Raw genomic sequence first — 16,329 nt, 5'->3', positions numbered from 1 at the left:
GAAATAGCTGCACATAACAAATCCTCTATCCCCACTCTATAGCTTCCACCCTACTATTGAACCCATGTGCTGAAGGAAGCATGTGCGAACAGTCATGTACTCTGCTGTGCAAAACTGAAGAAATCTGTGTTCCTTGCTCTGTGCCTCCTCCCTCAGCCACCTGTGGTCTATGTCCTGCAGGGTGGTAATTCCTCAGTGGCATCCAGCTCTACCCTTTAGGGGCTGAAGCAGCTCCAAATCCTAGTGGCAGTGAGTGGTATTGTACTTTGTCATACCCTGCTAAACTACACAGCTGTGACAGTGGTGGGTTTACCCCATTAGGCCCTAATGACCTGCTGGCTGCCACAGCAAAGATCACTTTTCAGGGTCAGGTTCAAGATGAATGTGCTCAGCTCCAGAACCAGCTGCTGGCAGTGCTGAAATTAGACTGGAGATGGCAGGGAGGGCTCAGCTCACTGGAAGTACAGTAATCTGCTTGCTGGTATATCTACTTGAAATGAAAGAGTTGAATCAAAATGGTTCTTACTTCTCATTTGCATTTTTCTGATCTTGTGTGTACTTATTTCTAGGACATCATACAACATGTAGGAGTATGTTGATTTGTTAAATCAACCAAATGTCCATTAGGAACATAATTTACAGTACTACATTTGTTTGAATATTCACATGGTAAACATTTAGCCAAGATCAAGGGTAGCATTAGTTTTATATCTGATGTATCCTCTATGTCACTATGCCTTGTACTTGCGGCTAGATTGACCCAATGATCTAATAGGTCTTTTCCATCTCTAATTACTAAGATTGCAATAACATTGGGCATACTGCATCTTTAAACTACTATATATAGTTTGAGAAGTTGATTTTTTTTTTATTATGAACACAAGAAAAACCATCATGATTCATCTTGAACTGGGAATGCAGATTTGTTTTTCCTTTATATTATTCAATATACCGCAATATATATATTCCAGATAAGCATGATCAATTAATGGTCTTTCTTTGGAAATATATTTAATATAACCATCAAAAGAATCTTAATCAATAGTTGAACAACACTGATCAAATCCTGATGACCTTACTCAGGATTTTGCTCTCTGGGAGTTTTGAGTAAGGGGTGCTGAGCACCACCAAGGCCTACTGAAGTCTAAAGACCAGACTCCACTTCCACAGAAATCAGCTGAAGTTTGCCTATTCATTTCTACGGAAGCAGAATGGGGTCTTGACTTTAATGGGAGTTTTGCCTGAAAAAGGATGACCAGTTTTGGTCCAATGTTTGTACTTCAGATTTCTTAATTTCATATGGGCATCTTAAATTTGTTATATTTAAGAGAAATCACATACTCTGTCATACATTATGCCACTCTACTGCAAAGCACTGGAGAATAAAGAGCTTATAACTAACTCTGTCCACTTCTGAGAAATCAGAAGGGGAAATTCAAAGGATACACACATACAGTAACATTGATGGAGATGATAAACATATCAAAATGGGTTACCGTTAAAACATTTTTTTCATGTACAGTTTATTGAGGTGCCACTACTTATATGTATTGCACACACCTGCTGAAAGAGAAACATGATATGGATCCATAGCTGAGGCTGCCGGCTGATGAGTGTAAAACTGGATTTACTGTATAGGCAGTAATGACCCTTCAGGGGGCAGCTGAAGAACAGCTTTGCTACACAACTTCTAACAGTATCTAGAAACAAATATACACAATATTAACATTAACTATTTAAAAGAGATCTAACTACCTGATATTACTTTACACTTAAAAATGCAATGATTCTGGCTATAGGAAACGACTATTTTCATATCTGAAATATACCAATTATGTCTTCATTTTTCACTCTCTCACATTTCAATGTTTATGCAGATAAGAGTAGATATTAATTTAGTCGGTATCATTAGCTGTCTGTAAAACTCAAAATGGGTGAAATTCAGCCCTGCTGAGAGGGCCAGCACACAGGCAATATATCACTTAAACTGAATATAAGCCATAATGAGTGGTGCATAGGCCCTGTACTGATCCTGTGCACAGGACTACATTTCACCCACTGCACATACAAAACTCCACTGTTTTGCACATTATGTAGCCATTTATTGCTGACTTCACAGGGCAGAATTAGGCCTTTAGTATGTATCACTTCCTTTTTGTTAAAGAATGCACTGAAGCTTGTATTTTACACTCTCAGTCTTGCTTATTAAAACAGACACATTAAAACTGTTCACAACTCATTCTTATTTAAAAAAGAGTTGGTTGAAAGAGCATCCCATGTTAGGTAGCAACCAAGTGAGACTTCACTTTTGGCCCATGTTTATGCAGTTCTCACCCAGGCCTTACTCAGGCAAAAACTGCTTTCAATAGGGCTTATGTGCAAAATAATGAATTTCAGGACTTCGCCCTTCAAAAACCAAAGCTGAGCCATTGGTCATTGGCTAGAGCAGTGTTACTCAACCTACTCTGTCACTGACTAGATTGACTAAAAGCCAGAAAAAAAAGTTAAATATATTTACAAATACCAGTATGCATGCCACACATTTATTATTCAGCAGTACTTAATACAGTCATCCTAAAAGTTACAATAAGAGCAGTATTATTCAGGGTTCAATGAGCAATTTGGCATTCTGAGTCTGTCATCAGTTTAAATGACTTTGGGGTCCATAAATGTCACTTCTCATCAAGTATATAAAATAATCTTCATAATACATTGCTCTTAAATATCACCTTCCAACCCAGGATCTCAAAGCACTTTGCAAATATTCACGATGTAAGAGTGACAACACCCAAGTGAGGTAGGGAATTATTGTTACCATCATTTTACCAACAAACCAAACAAACAACAAAAAACACCACACCTAAGGAGTACTTGTGGCACCTTAGAGACTAACACATTTATTTGGGCATAAGCTTTCGTGGGCTAAAACCCACTTCATCAGATGCATGCAGTGGAAAATACAGTAGGAAGATGTATATACACACACAGAGAACATGAAAAAATGGGTGTTGCCATAACAACTGTAACGAGACCAATTAAGTAAGGTGGGCTAATATCAGCAGGAGAAAAAAAACCTTTTGTAGTGATAATCAGGTTGGCCCATTTCAAACAGTTGACAAGAAGGTATGAGAAACAGTTGGGGGGAAACATTAGCATGGGGAAATAGTTTTTATTTTGTGCAATGACTCACCCACTCCCAGTCTTTATTCAAGCCTAATTTAATGGTGTCCAGTTTGCAAATTAACTCCAGTTCTGCAGTTTCTTGTTGGAGCCTGTTTTTGAAATTTTTTGTTGTTGGAGAATTGCAACTTTTAGGTCTGAAATTGAGTTACCAGGGAGGTTGAAGTGTTCTCTGACGGATTTTTGAATGTTATAGTTTGACATCTGATTTGTGTCTGATCCAGACCACATCACACGATCCATTGTCTACAGCCAAGCTTTAAGATACAACTGCATTTCCTCCAATCTCTCAGACGATCCCTCTCTCACAGATCTTGGGAGACAGGCCAGTCCTCGCTTACAGCCAGCCCCCCAATCTGAAGCAAATACTCACCAGCAACCACACACCAGACAACAAAAACACTAACCCAGAACCCTATCCTTGCAACAAACACCGGTGCCAACTCTGTCCACATATCTATTCAGGGGACACCATCATAGGACCTAACCACATCAGCTACACTATCAGAGGCGTGTTCACCTGCACATCTACCAATGTGATATATGCCATGTGCCAGCAAAGCCCCTCTGCCATGTACATTGGCCAAACCGGACAATCTCTATGCAAAAGAATAAATGGACACAAATCAGATGTCAAGAATTATAACATTCAAAAACCAGTCAGAGAACACTTCAACCTCCCTGGTAACTCAATTTCAGACCTAAAAGTTGCAATTCTCCAACAACAAAAAACTTCAAAAAAGACTCCAACGAGAAACTGCAGAACTGGAGTTAATTTGCAAACTGGACACCATTAAATTAGGCTTGAATAAAGACTGGGAGTGGGTGAGTCATTACACAAAGTAAAAACTATTTCCCCATGCTAATATTTTCTCCCTACTGTTAGTCACACCTTCTTGTCAACAATTTGAAATGGACCATCCTGATCATCACAACAAAAGGGTTTTTTTCTTCCTGCTGATAATAGCCCACCTTAATTGATTAGTCTCATTAGAGTTGGTATGGCAACACCCATTTTTTCATGTTATCTGTGTATATATCTCTTCCTACTGTATTTTCCACTGCATGCATCGGATGAAGTGGGTTTTAGCCCATGAAAGCTTATGCCCAAATAAATGTGTTAGTCTAAGGTGCCACAAGTACTTCTCGTTTGTCTGGTTTTTTTGCTGATGCAGACTAACACAGCTACCACTCTGAAACCTATCATTTTACAGCGAGACTTGCTGTAAGACAGTGGCAGAGGCAGTCCATTGTTCTGACCTCCAGACATCACTGACACTAGTGCAAATACAAATATTTTCATAGAAAAAATAATGGAAAGTTTTAGTTTTGGGGGTGGTTTTGCATTTAAAGGTTAATAAATTAAATGACATGGAAGTTTGCAGAAACATCTATACATTCATAGGTGTAAAAACATCAAACCAACACTTGGAATGGAGATTAGATCGCCTCATTGGAACAGACAGACTCTCTCCAAAGGTCACAGCTTGATTGTGTGGTTGCAAGGTTAAGTACAATCAAAACAGAGAGGCTGTTTCTATTTTTCCCCACAGACCCTCAATCGCTCACTCATGTTTTTCTGTTGAAACCAGTATTAGCTTTGTTTATTTTTCTCAACCACATTCATATTAGTTCTCTCTGAACAAACCATGGAGGTGACATGCAACCTGAAAGCACCCGCAGTGTGACATTCTTAATACAGAAGGCTGTATGCACCACATATTATAGCATGATTCCAATCATATTTAAGCTCAGTTTAACTGGAATGGCAGCACAGACAGCCCTTTAGTTGCTTGTTTCCATTTTTGCAAAATGTTGACTTGGAGGCCCTAATTCTCTTTCCTGGCTGTGCTAAGCTCAATGCAAAAATGCAGCCCACAACTGTGACTTTCCATCATCTTTGCACTTCACCCATTGATAGAATGGCTGGCGGGGCCAGCCAGGCCCGCAGCATAAATAAGAGCAACTCTGATGTTGCTCTAACTTATGCCCAGTTGCCTATCATCCCAAGAGGCCATTTCAGCAGCTGGGAATAGCCAGATCAAGCATGCTCATTCTACTCCTCTGATCCTCCCCATCTATAACCTCTCATGCCCCTGCTCTGGAGATGGCAAAAGGGGGAATGACTCTACACCACCTGGAGATTTCCCCTGTGTTGGTGGAATTCCCAGAGGCCAGATCTAAAAGCCTTATGGCCCCTTAACACTGGAGTATCACAAAGGAGCCATAATGTAACGGGGAATCTGGCCCTGATATTTATTGTTCAGTCAGTGGACCCATCCAGCAATCATTCTGTGTATGCAATGCCCATTGATGCTAATGATATAATTGAGTAAAGATTGGCAAAACGAGGGATGATTTTGGTTTTGCACAATTTAAATCCCACCTATATGGACCCTCTCTCTAAGTTTAAGCAGTATTCAAACAAAGACATTTTTAATAGAGTAGGTCTTAGAAGGTCTAATTCTCCATGGCACTGCACCTTGGTTAGTTATGTCTGTGCAGACTGAGCGTAAAGTACAATCAAATCAGACTCCTCCACTCATTTACAATGATGGTAGCATTTGATATGCACCTAGCACAAGTGCAGATGACTTTACAGGGTGCAAGGCAGTGGAGAATCAGGCCTAGAGGGCCTTGTATCAGTTTTCCTCCATGAGAAAGATAGATGACATCCACTCTGTCTTCATAAGGCCTGAGTATTTGTGTGTGCATGCATGTGACTGCTGTGCCACTTTCCTCACGGCTGCTATCCATAGGGTAGAATAGCAGACAGCCCTCCTTGCTGGTTAATGGGGCCAATGGCTCCATATATATGCAAACATGCTATTCCTGGCATGCTCAAGTGACCTTCTTGTGCCAGCTTTAGCAGGGCCAGTTCAGAAACCTTTTTGGGGGGTGAGCAGGGGTGTGCAGATACTTCTGTATAACTGCTCACCCAGTGGGCTTCATGTGCAGCCTCTCTGAAATCATATGGCAGTTTTGCCAAGTCCTTTGCACCCAGGGGAATATCGTCCTTAGTGACTGACTTTAGGAAAAGACACAACCTTTCTAAACTCCCCAAGCTTCACTGCAACAGAAGGAGGAGCATAGAGCCTTTCTATACCTTTGTCCATTGGCACATTTTACTGTTAGGACCATGCATTTAGGCCTTGACCCAGCAAAGTGTGTAAGCATATGCATAATCCCATTTAAGTCACTGGGACCACTCACATGTGTGCAGTTATGCACATGCTTAAGCACATGCTTTGGTAGATTAGAGCTTTAACCTATTTCCAATGGTGTTATTAGTATTACAGGTTTTAGTGTGAATAGTTACATTTTAATACAAAATCTAACATGAGTGTCAGTTGAGAGAACCTGTGGAGCATCACACTCAGTAGTATAGCATAATTCATTAATACTATTTAGTAGATTACCCTTTTTGGCACAATATATTCCTGCAAATTGCCACGCTACCCATAGCAGGCATTTTTTCAAACACCCAGCTACTTCAATACTGATTCTTACATGCTACATTTTCATATTTAAGAAGCTTATTGAAACATTTTTAGGAACAGTTACATTACCCCACACAAGGATTTTCCTTCTCATCTACTACCAGCAGTAGTGCATCAAATAGATGTCATTAATTGCTATTTCCTATTGTAACACATCATATAGCTGCATATTTTTAATATAATGATGCATTTCTAAAATCTCTTATCTGGGGCTCCCAAACATACATTACTTAAACCTCACAGTGTCCCTGTGAGGTCGATAACTGTTACTGTGCCCTTTCCACAAGTGGATGAAAGCTAAGGGATTTGTCCATACTCTCACACTTAGTGGCATAGCCTGGGACAGAACCAGTGTGTGTTCATACTCCTGCCCTAACCAATAGACAACCCATTCCATCTCATAACAATAGTTACTTTTTACCTCTGTATTATAGATATGTAGTTTATAAGTATTTGTGTGACATTCATGTTAGACAATTTATTACCAAAATACACTTTTCCTTGTAAAGCACCTGTACACAATGAATACAGATGAACAAATTTGGGTTAAAATTTCCAGATTCAGAGACCAGGACTTTCTCATTATCCAGATGTCTAATGTCCCACATATTCATAAGGTTTCGTCATCTCAGGATCTGGAGTTTGCTGCAACTTCAGCTCTGTCCTCTATTAGTTTTAGACCTATGTAGCTATCAGATTGCTTATGACTTCCATATTTGGCTATGCTTCTGAAAAAGATTAGTTGTTAAGGAATTCTGTGACTTCCCAACTGAGCTGTACATATACTATATAGAACACTTACCCCAGTCCTATCATGGTGATGCTTTGAAAAGCACAATTAATCAAAGGTATCTAGGGTGTAATTCCTACCGACGTCAGTGGCATTACTGCGGAGATATGTTTGACCAAAATCTGCTCTCACTCACAGCTCTTCAATTTAAGTTTAGTCATGATCATCCAGATCAAGTCAGTGTATTTGCATCTGTGTACATGTAGCAACTGAGGGTAGGCTCTGCTCTGCTTAATAGGATATTTTACTCTAAATGTACCTATTAGGTTAGGCAGCAGGTAATGCTTACAAAATAATGTAGAAGGGTCTAAAATAAATCAGTTGCAGATATGCATAGCACAGTGACAAAGTTTTGCATTCCCATTTTAATAAGATACATACACACCTGAGCAAAAGCTTCTTTCATCACCAATATAAAGTAGGTGAACTGAAGCTTTGGGAGAAATGTGTTTCTGTTCTGTATTCATTTACAGTAAGTGCTGTTCTGTGTTAGGGTACTGTTCTGTATTCATTTACAGTAAGTGCATCCAAGGATATCATGCGCACAAAACAGAGGAATCACAGTGATTGTGCTGTGAGGGGCAGTGGGAGCAGGAAGCAGGAATATTCCATATTCCATGCTCATGGTAGAAGTTGTCTTCATGGCAGAACTGCATAGTCCAACATGTAGGAGGTAAGAGAGGGAGTCAGGGGATGGATGGATGTCTATCACTATGAGGTTCCTACAAACACATGTGCAGTGAGTGTGCAGAAGATTCAGCCTCTATTCCAGTGCTGGGACTGGAAAAGAATCTGTGGAGAAGATGAAGGGCTGCCCCTGCCCTGCCCATGGAGGTGGAGGTGAATACTGTTTGCTCAGTTCTTAGGTGTTCCCCACATGAAGACTCCAAACAATTCACTCTGGCTTTGCACCGATGAAGATGATGAGTTTGTCCCTAAACTGCATGTTATCAGTGAGATACAATAATACATATGTAATCCTTGTCAACAAAAGGCAATTGTTTTGAAGCAAGTTGCCCAACATTTAAGAAATCAGAATCACGCCAAATGCCAGTAATTCAAGATCGGCATAACTTTCTTTTGATGTTATTTAAAGCAATGAAGTGCTAATACAGCAAGGATGGCTCTGCATCTCTTTAAAATAATTGGCCAAAAATGTGTAATGGAAAAGGAAGGGAAAAAGTCACAAATTTCCTTGATGATGATATTATATCTTATATTTTAAAACCCCTGAAACTGGTTTATACTAGAACTAGTTTAACACTATAAAATTAATTGTCACTTCTAAAAATAGAAAGGAAATTTTTAGCAATTTGAACCAGCTTCCATCTCTCTTAATAACCTGCCGCAACTGACGTAAATCAATGTTTATGGAAACACCAACTCAACCTTTAGATTAGTGACTCTACAGACACCTCTATACTAAATGGATTCTTAAAAGCTGTTACTGTGAAAAAACCCAGATGATTCAAAGCAGAGACTAACTTATCTTATGACTATTTTAAGAATACTGGCTCAAGGAGTTGGAGGATAGATGATAAGTTAATATATACTTGAGACAAGATTGTTTAAGATTCCATGTACTTGCTATTAGGCCAAAAGACACTGCATTGGGAGGGAGGGGAAGGTCAGGGACAAGACAACTTGACATAGGGTATGTCCTCACTGCAGAATTAGTTTGGTGATCCGCACTTGGGTGTGAGGGCCCAGGTTGGTCTAACATGGTCATGAGCCACCACTCCGCAAAGTCACTCCACTACTGCTACTGTGCTGCTACACTCACTGATGTAAGGTGCTAGGACATCTGGGGTGATGTCTGGGGGACTTCTGGTGTTCTTAGTGCTACAGTAAGATGAGCCTGCTCGGTGATTCTTTCCCAATGAATTGAGAACTTGTCTGCCTTTGGGGTACATAGGAATTGTAGGAAGACTTTAGAGGACAGCACTCAAGGGATTTAGCCTGCATCCACACTGCAATGTGAGCAGGTTACCAGCCCAAGTGGAAGCAGCACTCAGGTGTTAACCTATATGCCAGTCTGGACAGGTAGTTCCAGTGTAAGCAGCACCACACTTAGGTGAGAGGTTGTGTGTGTGGATGGAAGCTGGGGTTAGGAGCAACACCCAAATAAAAACGTGAGTGAACCCTGCAGTGAGGACAATCCCATAGTTTTGATTCATTTTACAAGGAGCTTATACATATATAATTTTACTGGTGAGTATTTTATGTATTAGACTGAACAGCTGGATGGCTGTCAGTTATGTCACATTCATATTAATAACCTCCCCCCTAAAATTTAAGAGTATGGGACCCTTGCCTCTGCGTAGAGGCATAGTCATATATGTAAAGGATTTTGGTTCAAACAGCTACACCAAAAAATGTAGGAATAATGGATTTAACACCATGCAAAACACGTATGCAGAGACAATGGAAAATATAAATAATTGATGAACCACAACTACAATGATAAAGGATATCAAAGGGAATAATTAAAGACCTAACCCAAGACCCGCTGAAGCAAATGGGGAAACTCCCCGTTGACTTCAATAGGGATCAGATTGTAAATATATATCATAACTCAGTGCAACAGCAAAGCTACATTAAGCCAGGCCCACTAACCCCAGTCAAAAAATATTTCACCACATCTGTCTGAAGATCTCAAACTGTTAGCAAAGCAATAACCATCATTTTGTTTTTGCAAGACACAGGAGCAGATATATTACAGTTTTTAACATAATTAATCATTCAGTGACTGGCCTAGGGAAAAAAAGCAAAATAAGTTAGCAATGTAAGGTCATTAGAGTCACTGCTTGATATTTAGCTCAGTTTAACTGGTCATTGGATTAGGGAGAATATTAGACCCTGATCTTGCAAACACCTATGTCTGTGCATAACTTCGTGTGACTAGTCCCACTAGTTTAACTTTACTGTGATGAGTAAATTTCATTTATGCACATACATAAGTATTTGCAGGATCAAGTCTTTAACAAGGAAACAGAAGCAACCATAAGCAGTGAAATTTTTCAAAACTGCAGTTTTAAATCATTTCCCCCTTCACTGCTTTCCTTTACCTATCTCATTGCTTTTGTTTTGAAGATGGAAACAATAGAATACATTTTTAGAAAAGAATAAGGGAAAAGGGCATTTTAAGTGTCCTTAAGAGAAGCCCTTTGTTCTTCAACTTGATTTTGAGCACTAGCAGTTTGTCAGTTTGGCAGATTATTGTGTGTTGTCGCAACTGAGGCAGAGATATTTCACCTCCAGTATACTCACCTGAAATGTTCCTGGATAAGATATGGTTATATTGGCATCCAGAAGGGCAAACTCCACTTTTAGTGTAGTAAACTTGGTTCTCTGAATATGAATGGCAAAAGCCACATCTGGAAACATATGGATCTGTTTAGCTTTATAATGCTTTTTCTTCCTCCCCTGCCCCCCCCCCCCAACCCCATTACACTGAAAAGTCTATGTCAGTTGCATACCAAGTGGAAACAGGCAGTGATAAGGCATCTTTGTTGCAGGGTCCCATCTTCAAAGCTGAAGCATGTTTATCTGATTTCTATTTATAATGAACCACCAGCTCAAAAGAGCATCTACCCAAAGCCAGTGAGGACTCATTGCTGACGGAGATAGAGAGAGAAGCAGGGCTCTGGACCCAGAGGCCTAGGGTTGGTTTGCATCCCAGACTGGGAGAGCCTGCTGTTTTGTTGTTGCTGCTTACGGTAACTTGTTCGGACTCCCTTTGAGGAACATCCTTGCTGACTGTGTTTTCTTTCTCCTGATTCCAGTCCAATTGCCTTCCTGTCCTTCTCCTAAAGGAAGGAAGAGCTCTCACAATTCCATAGCCTCTCCGCACTCCCCTCTACCCTGCAACAGAAACCCTCCTCTTCCTCCAAAGGGCTGCTTTACCCACCTTCCCTACTTTAAGCCCCAGGCCCTCTCTACTCTGGACTTGATGCCAATTCCTCCCTATCTCCTGTCTTACCTTTCAGTGAAGCCTGCTTTACCCTATCTGGTCCATGAACCAAGGGAGGGGTCAAGAACTAGCATCAGGAGCAAGCAGGTTATCCCAGCCATGCTGGCTGGGGGAAAAATATAGTTCCAGTCAGTGGAGAGGCTGGTTGCATCAGTACTGGCTTGTGGCGGTTCAGTGATGAGACAGAACACAGCTTTATGCAAGCAAGCAGGCTGGTCAGCGGAGATGGGCTGTTCCGCCCCCCCTCCTTCCACCTTCTCCTTTTATTATATTTCTCCCCCTAAGCATTACACACTGCTACCCAAAGGAATGTATGACGTTGATTAATATACTTAGTTACCATCCTTTATCTACTACAATCCTGGTTCTCAGGCCTTGAGCCCAGGCTAAGAAAGCCTCCCACAGTTGCTGTCCAAACAATCAAGTTCTCATGGTTCATATCTAGCCCTTGTCCTTGGATAGAGCAATGTGTGCATTGCTTCTACAAAACAGTCAGGGTGTGCCCTGCCTGCTTCCAGGTGGAATAGCTAAACATGACCTCTTCACTGGCTCCTCCTAAGAGTCCAGATCTAACTCACCTCCCAGCAGCCAGAATTCCTGTTTCCTTTGCAGCACAGTGCCCCAAATCCCTCACAGGGAATTAGCCCCTTGCCAAGCAAGATCCACCTAGAGATTAGTTAATTTCCTATGCTTAAATTAATGCTTCCAATTACTGTACTAGAATGAAAATGCACTTGATTTGCTAGTTTTCACTATGATCACACATCTGTGCAGGCTGCAGGCAGGAGTGTGTTAATGCTTCTATTACAGTCCTTGCAGAGCTGGCATTCCACTAGAAACCTGACAACCATAATCAATGCCCACAACAAAGCCATTCTGTATACTAACACTTCAATTTTCACAATGCATACATTTTTAGATTTTGGATGAGTCTGGGGCTTAATACTAGTCCCAAATAATATGATGCCAACGAATGCATTTTGGCATAGCCAAAAATATGTCTAGAAACATTGGCCTGTGTCTCTGTAACTTTGTGGTCATAGTGAATTAGCAAAGGCCCATGTGTTCTAAATCAGTGTTTGGCTTATGGCATGTTTAAATGTATCAAAAGAGTGCAGAGGCAAACACTGCAGGGGAGCTGTGATCTTTTCCATCTAGTCTGTCATATGGTACCAATTATCTCTCAATTCAGCATAAAACATAACAACCCCCAGATTTAGGTTCAGAGCACTGCAAACTAGATTCCCCCCACCACCACCACTTTAAGGAATTTCTGTCATAAATCCTATACAATTTTTGCTGTTTATATTTTATCCTGTAGAACTACCAAGAATCAGAAATGACTTACAACTGGCACAGCATATACAGAATGTTATAATATTTTCATATTTTTGTTGAATGGCATTACATTTCCAATCTGATTTTTATATTAAGTCAATACCAAGCTTGCCTTTGAATGATACATTAGAACTCCCTAAGCTCTGACCCTAGAAAAAAAAGTTTAACAGCTGGCCAGAGATGTGCAGATTCTAAAATGTCCTCCATATACAGGCACTCAAATGTTTTCTTTCTGATGGGTCACCTGCCACACAAGTTACCTGTAATAATTTGGGATGCGGGTATTAGAGGTAGTATTATTATATCAATTATCTGAAACGGCAGTAACGCAAGAGAGGAAACATTGTCCTTCCTTCACCAATTGTAAACCGACAACTGCAGTTGTATGGGTATAGCAAGGAATTGTTAGGCACAGCAGAGAGAGCATGAGAAAAAAAGAGAAAAAGGTGGGTTGGAATGTGGAGCATGTGGTACTAGCCAATTTCAAAGACAGGGTCTGCACTAGATGGATTGCTAGTCTGATCTGCTAGGGCAATTCCTATGTTCCTAGGACACGAATGTGTAGAATAAGGGTGATGGTAATGGCATAAATAAGGGGACTAACGTCAGAGATGCAATCATCCTAAGTGGTAACCGGTAAGACTACGCAGTAAGCCCAGTCGATGGCTGTGAGTCTTGCACTGGGACTGGAGGAATAGTCTATGCTAAAATCTCTAAAAAAAAAATAAAGGTAGTTTCAGCTCTAAGCTAATTTGCTGTAGTCCTCATTGAATTTACTCTGAAAGACACTGAAGATAAAGATAGTATTTCCTGCTGGTATAGCACCTTTAACCTAGGGATCTCAAAGTGCTTTACTACACTTGTTATTACCCCTATTTTTCTAGATGGGTAAATGGAGACAGAGTTCAGAGTAACAGCCGTGTTAGTCTGTATTCGCAAAAAGAAAAGGAGGACTTGTGGCACCTTAGAGACTAACCAATTTATTAGAGCATAAGCTTTCGTGAGCTACAGCTCACTTCCTCAGATGCATATCGTGGAAACTGCAGCAGGCTTTATATATACACAGAGAATATGAAACAATACCTACTCCCACCCCACTGTCCTGCTGGTAATAGCTTATCTGCGGAATCACCTGATCAACATCCTCTACAGCAAACAGGGAAAGATTAAGAATGAGCTCTCAAAAATGGATACTCTCATAAAAAACCAACCTTCCACACAAGCTTCCTCGTGGCTGGATTTTATTAAAACTAGACAAGCCATTTACAACGCACACTTTGCTTCTCTACAAAAGAAAAAGGACACTAAACTTTCTAAACTACTACATGCTACAAGGGGCCACAGCAATGGTTCCCTCAACCCACCTAGCAATATTGTTAACCTATCCAACTATACTCTCAGCCCAGCAGAAGCAGCTGTTCTATCTCGGGGCCTCTCCTTCTGCCCCTCCACCCCCACGAACATGATACAGTTCTGTGGTGACCTAGAATCCTATTTTCGATGTCTCCGACTCAAGGAATATTTCCAAAATACCTCTGAACAGCATACTAATCCACAGAGTTCTCCCTACCAACACTACAGAAAGAGGGATTCTAGGTGGACTCCTCCTGAAGGTCGAAACAGCAGACTGGACTTCTACATAGAGTGCTTCCGCCGACGTGCACGGGCTGAAATTGTGGAAAAGCAGCATCACTTGCCCCATAACCTCAGCCATGCGGAACGCAATGCCATCCACAGCCTCAGAAACAACTCTGACATCATAATCAAAAAGGCTGATAAAGGAGGTGCTGTTGTCATCATGAATAGGTCGGAATATGAACAAGAGGCTGCTCGGCAGCTCTCCAACACGAGTTTCTACAAGCCATTACCCTCTGATCCCACTGAGAGTTACCAAAAGCAACTACAGCATTTGCTCAAGAAACTTCCTGAAAAAGCACAAGATCAAATCCGCACAGACACACCCCTGGAACCCCGACCTGGGATATTCTATCTACTACCCAAGATCCATAAACCTGGAAATCCTGGGCGCCCCATCATCTCAGGCATTGGCACCCTGACAGCAGGATTGTCTGGCTATGTAGACTCCCTCCTCAGGCCCTACGCTACCAGCACTCCCAGCTACCTTCGAGACACCACTGACTTCCTGAGGAAACTTCAATCCATCGGTGATCTTCCTGATAACACCATCCTGGCCACTATGGATGTAGAAGCCCTCTACACCAACATTCCACACAAAGATGGACTACAAGCCGTCAAGAACACTATCCCCGATACTGTCACGGCTAACCTGGTAGCTGAACTTTGTGACTTTGTCCTTACCCATAACTGCTTCACATTTGGGGACAATGTATACCTTCAGATCAGTGGCACTGCTATGGGTACCCGCATGGCCCCACAGTATGCCAACATTTTTATGGCTGATTTAGAACAACGCTTCCTCAGCTCTCGTCCCCTAAAGCCCCTACTCTACTTGCGCTATATTGATGACATCTTCATCATCTGGACCCATGGAAAAGAAGCCCTTGAGGAATTCCACCATGATTTCAACAATTTCCATCCCACCACCAACCTCAGCCTGGTCCAGTCCACACAAGAGATCCACTTCCTGGACACTACAGTGCTAATAAACAATGGTCACATAAACACCACCCTATACCGGAAACCTACTGACCGCTATTCCTACCTGCATGCCTCCAGCTTTCACCCTGACCACACCACACGATCCATCGTCTACAGCCAAGCTCTGCGATACAACCGCATTTGCTCCAACCCCTCAGACAGAGACAAACACCTACAAGATCTCTGTCAAGCTTTCTTACAACTACAATACCCACCTGCAGAAGTAAAGAAACAGATTGATAGAGCCAGAAGAGTTCCCAGAAGTTACCTACTACAGGACAGGCCTAACAAAGAAAATAACAGAACGCCACTAGCCGTCACCTTCAGCCCCCAACTAAAACCCCTCCAACGCATTATTAAGGATCTACAACCTATCCTAAAGGATGACCCAACACTCTCACAAATCTTGGGAGACAGGCCAGTCCTTGCCTACAGACAGCCCCGCAACCTGAAGCAAATACTCACCAGCAACCACATACCACACAACAGAACCACTAACCCAGGAACTTATCCTTGCAACAAAGCCCGTTGCCAATTGTGCCCACATATCTATTCAGGGGACACCATCACAGGGCCTAATAACATCAGCCACACTATCAGAGGCTCGTTCACCTGCACATCCACCAATGTGATATATGCCATCATGTGCCAGCAATGCCCCTCTGCCATATACATTGGTCAAACTGGACAGTCTCTACGTAAAAGAATAAATGGACACAAATCAGATGTCAAGAATTATAACGTTCATAAACCAGTCGGAGAACACTTCAATCTCTCTGGTCACGCAATCACAGACATGAAGGTCGCTATCTTAAAACAAAAAAACTTCAAATCCAGACTCCAGCGAGAAACTGCTGAATTGGAATTCATTTGCAAATTGGATACTATTAATTTAGGCTTAAATAGAGACTGGGAGTGGCTAAGTCATT

The 16,329-nt window shown here is 41.4% G+C and overlaps 1 protein-coding gene across 13 annotated transcripts in view; it reads right to left on the bottom strand.

Moving 5' to 3' along the window:
- The window catches only part of VEPH1 (ventricular zone expressed PH domain containing 1), a 186,993-nt gene that overhangs the window by 79,212 nt on the left and 91,452 nt on the right, over nucleotides 1-16,329 (bottom strand). For 11 of the 13 annotated variants that reach the window (XR_012160753.1, XR_012160752.1, XM_073359569.1 and 8 more), the window contains one exon: nucleotides 1,561-1,700. The exons of 1 other annotated variant lie outside the window; for it this stretch is intronic. Coding sequence is in view for 9 of the 12 variants with exons in the window: in XM_073359569.1 (XP_073215670.1) it covers nucleotides 1,561-1,700 (140 nt within the window). In the remaining 3 variants the exon portion in view is untranslated. Of the gene's footprint in view, nucleotides 1-1,560; nucleotides 1,701-16,329 lie in introns of those variants that run through there. One more of the 13 variants, XM_073359578.1, reaches the window with a different exon arrangement.

Source organism: Lepidochelys kempii, chromosome 9 (assembly GCF_965140265.1).
Source record: "Lepidochelys kempii isolate rLepKem1 chromosome 9, rLepKem1.hap2, whole genome shotgun sequence".
NCBI classification, from domain to species: domain Eukaryota; kingdom Metazoa; phylum Chordata; order Testudines; family Cheloniidae; genus Lepidochelys; species Lepidochelys kempii.
The sequence above is the reverse complement of the archived record's forward strand: the minus strand, read 5'-3'. Positions and strand labels throughout refer to the sequence as shown.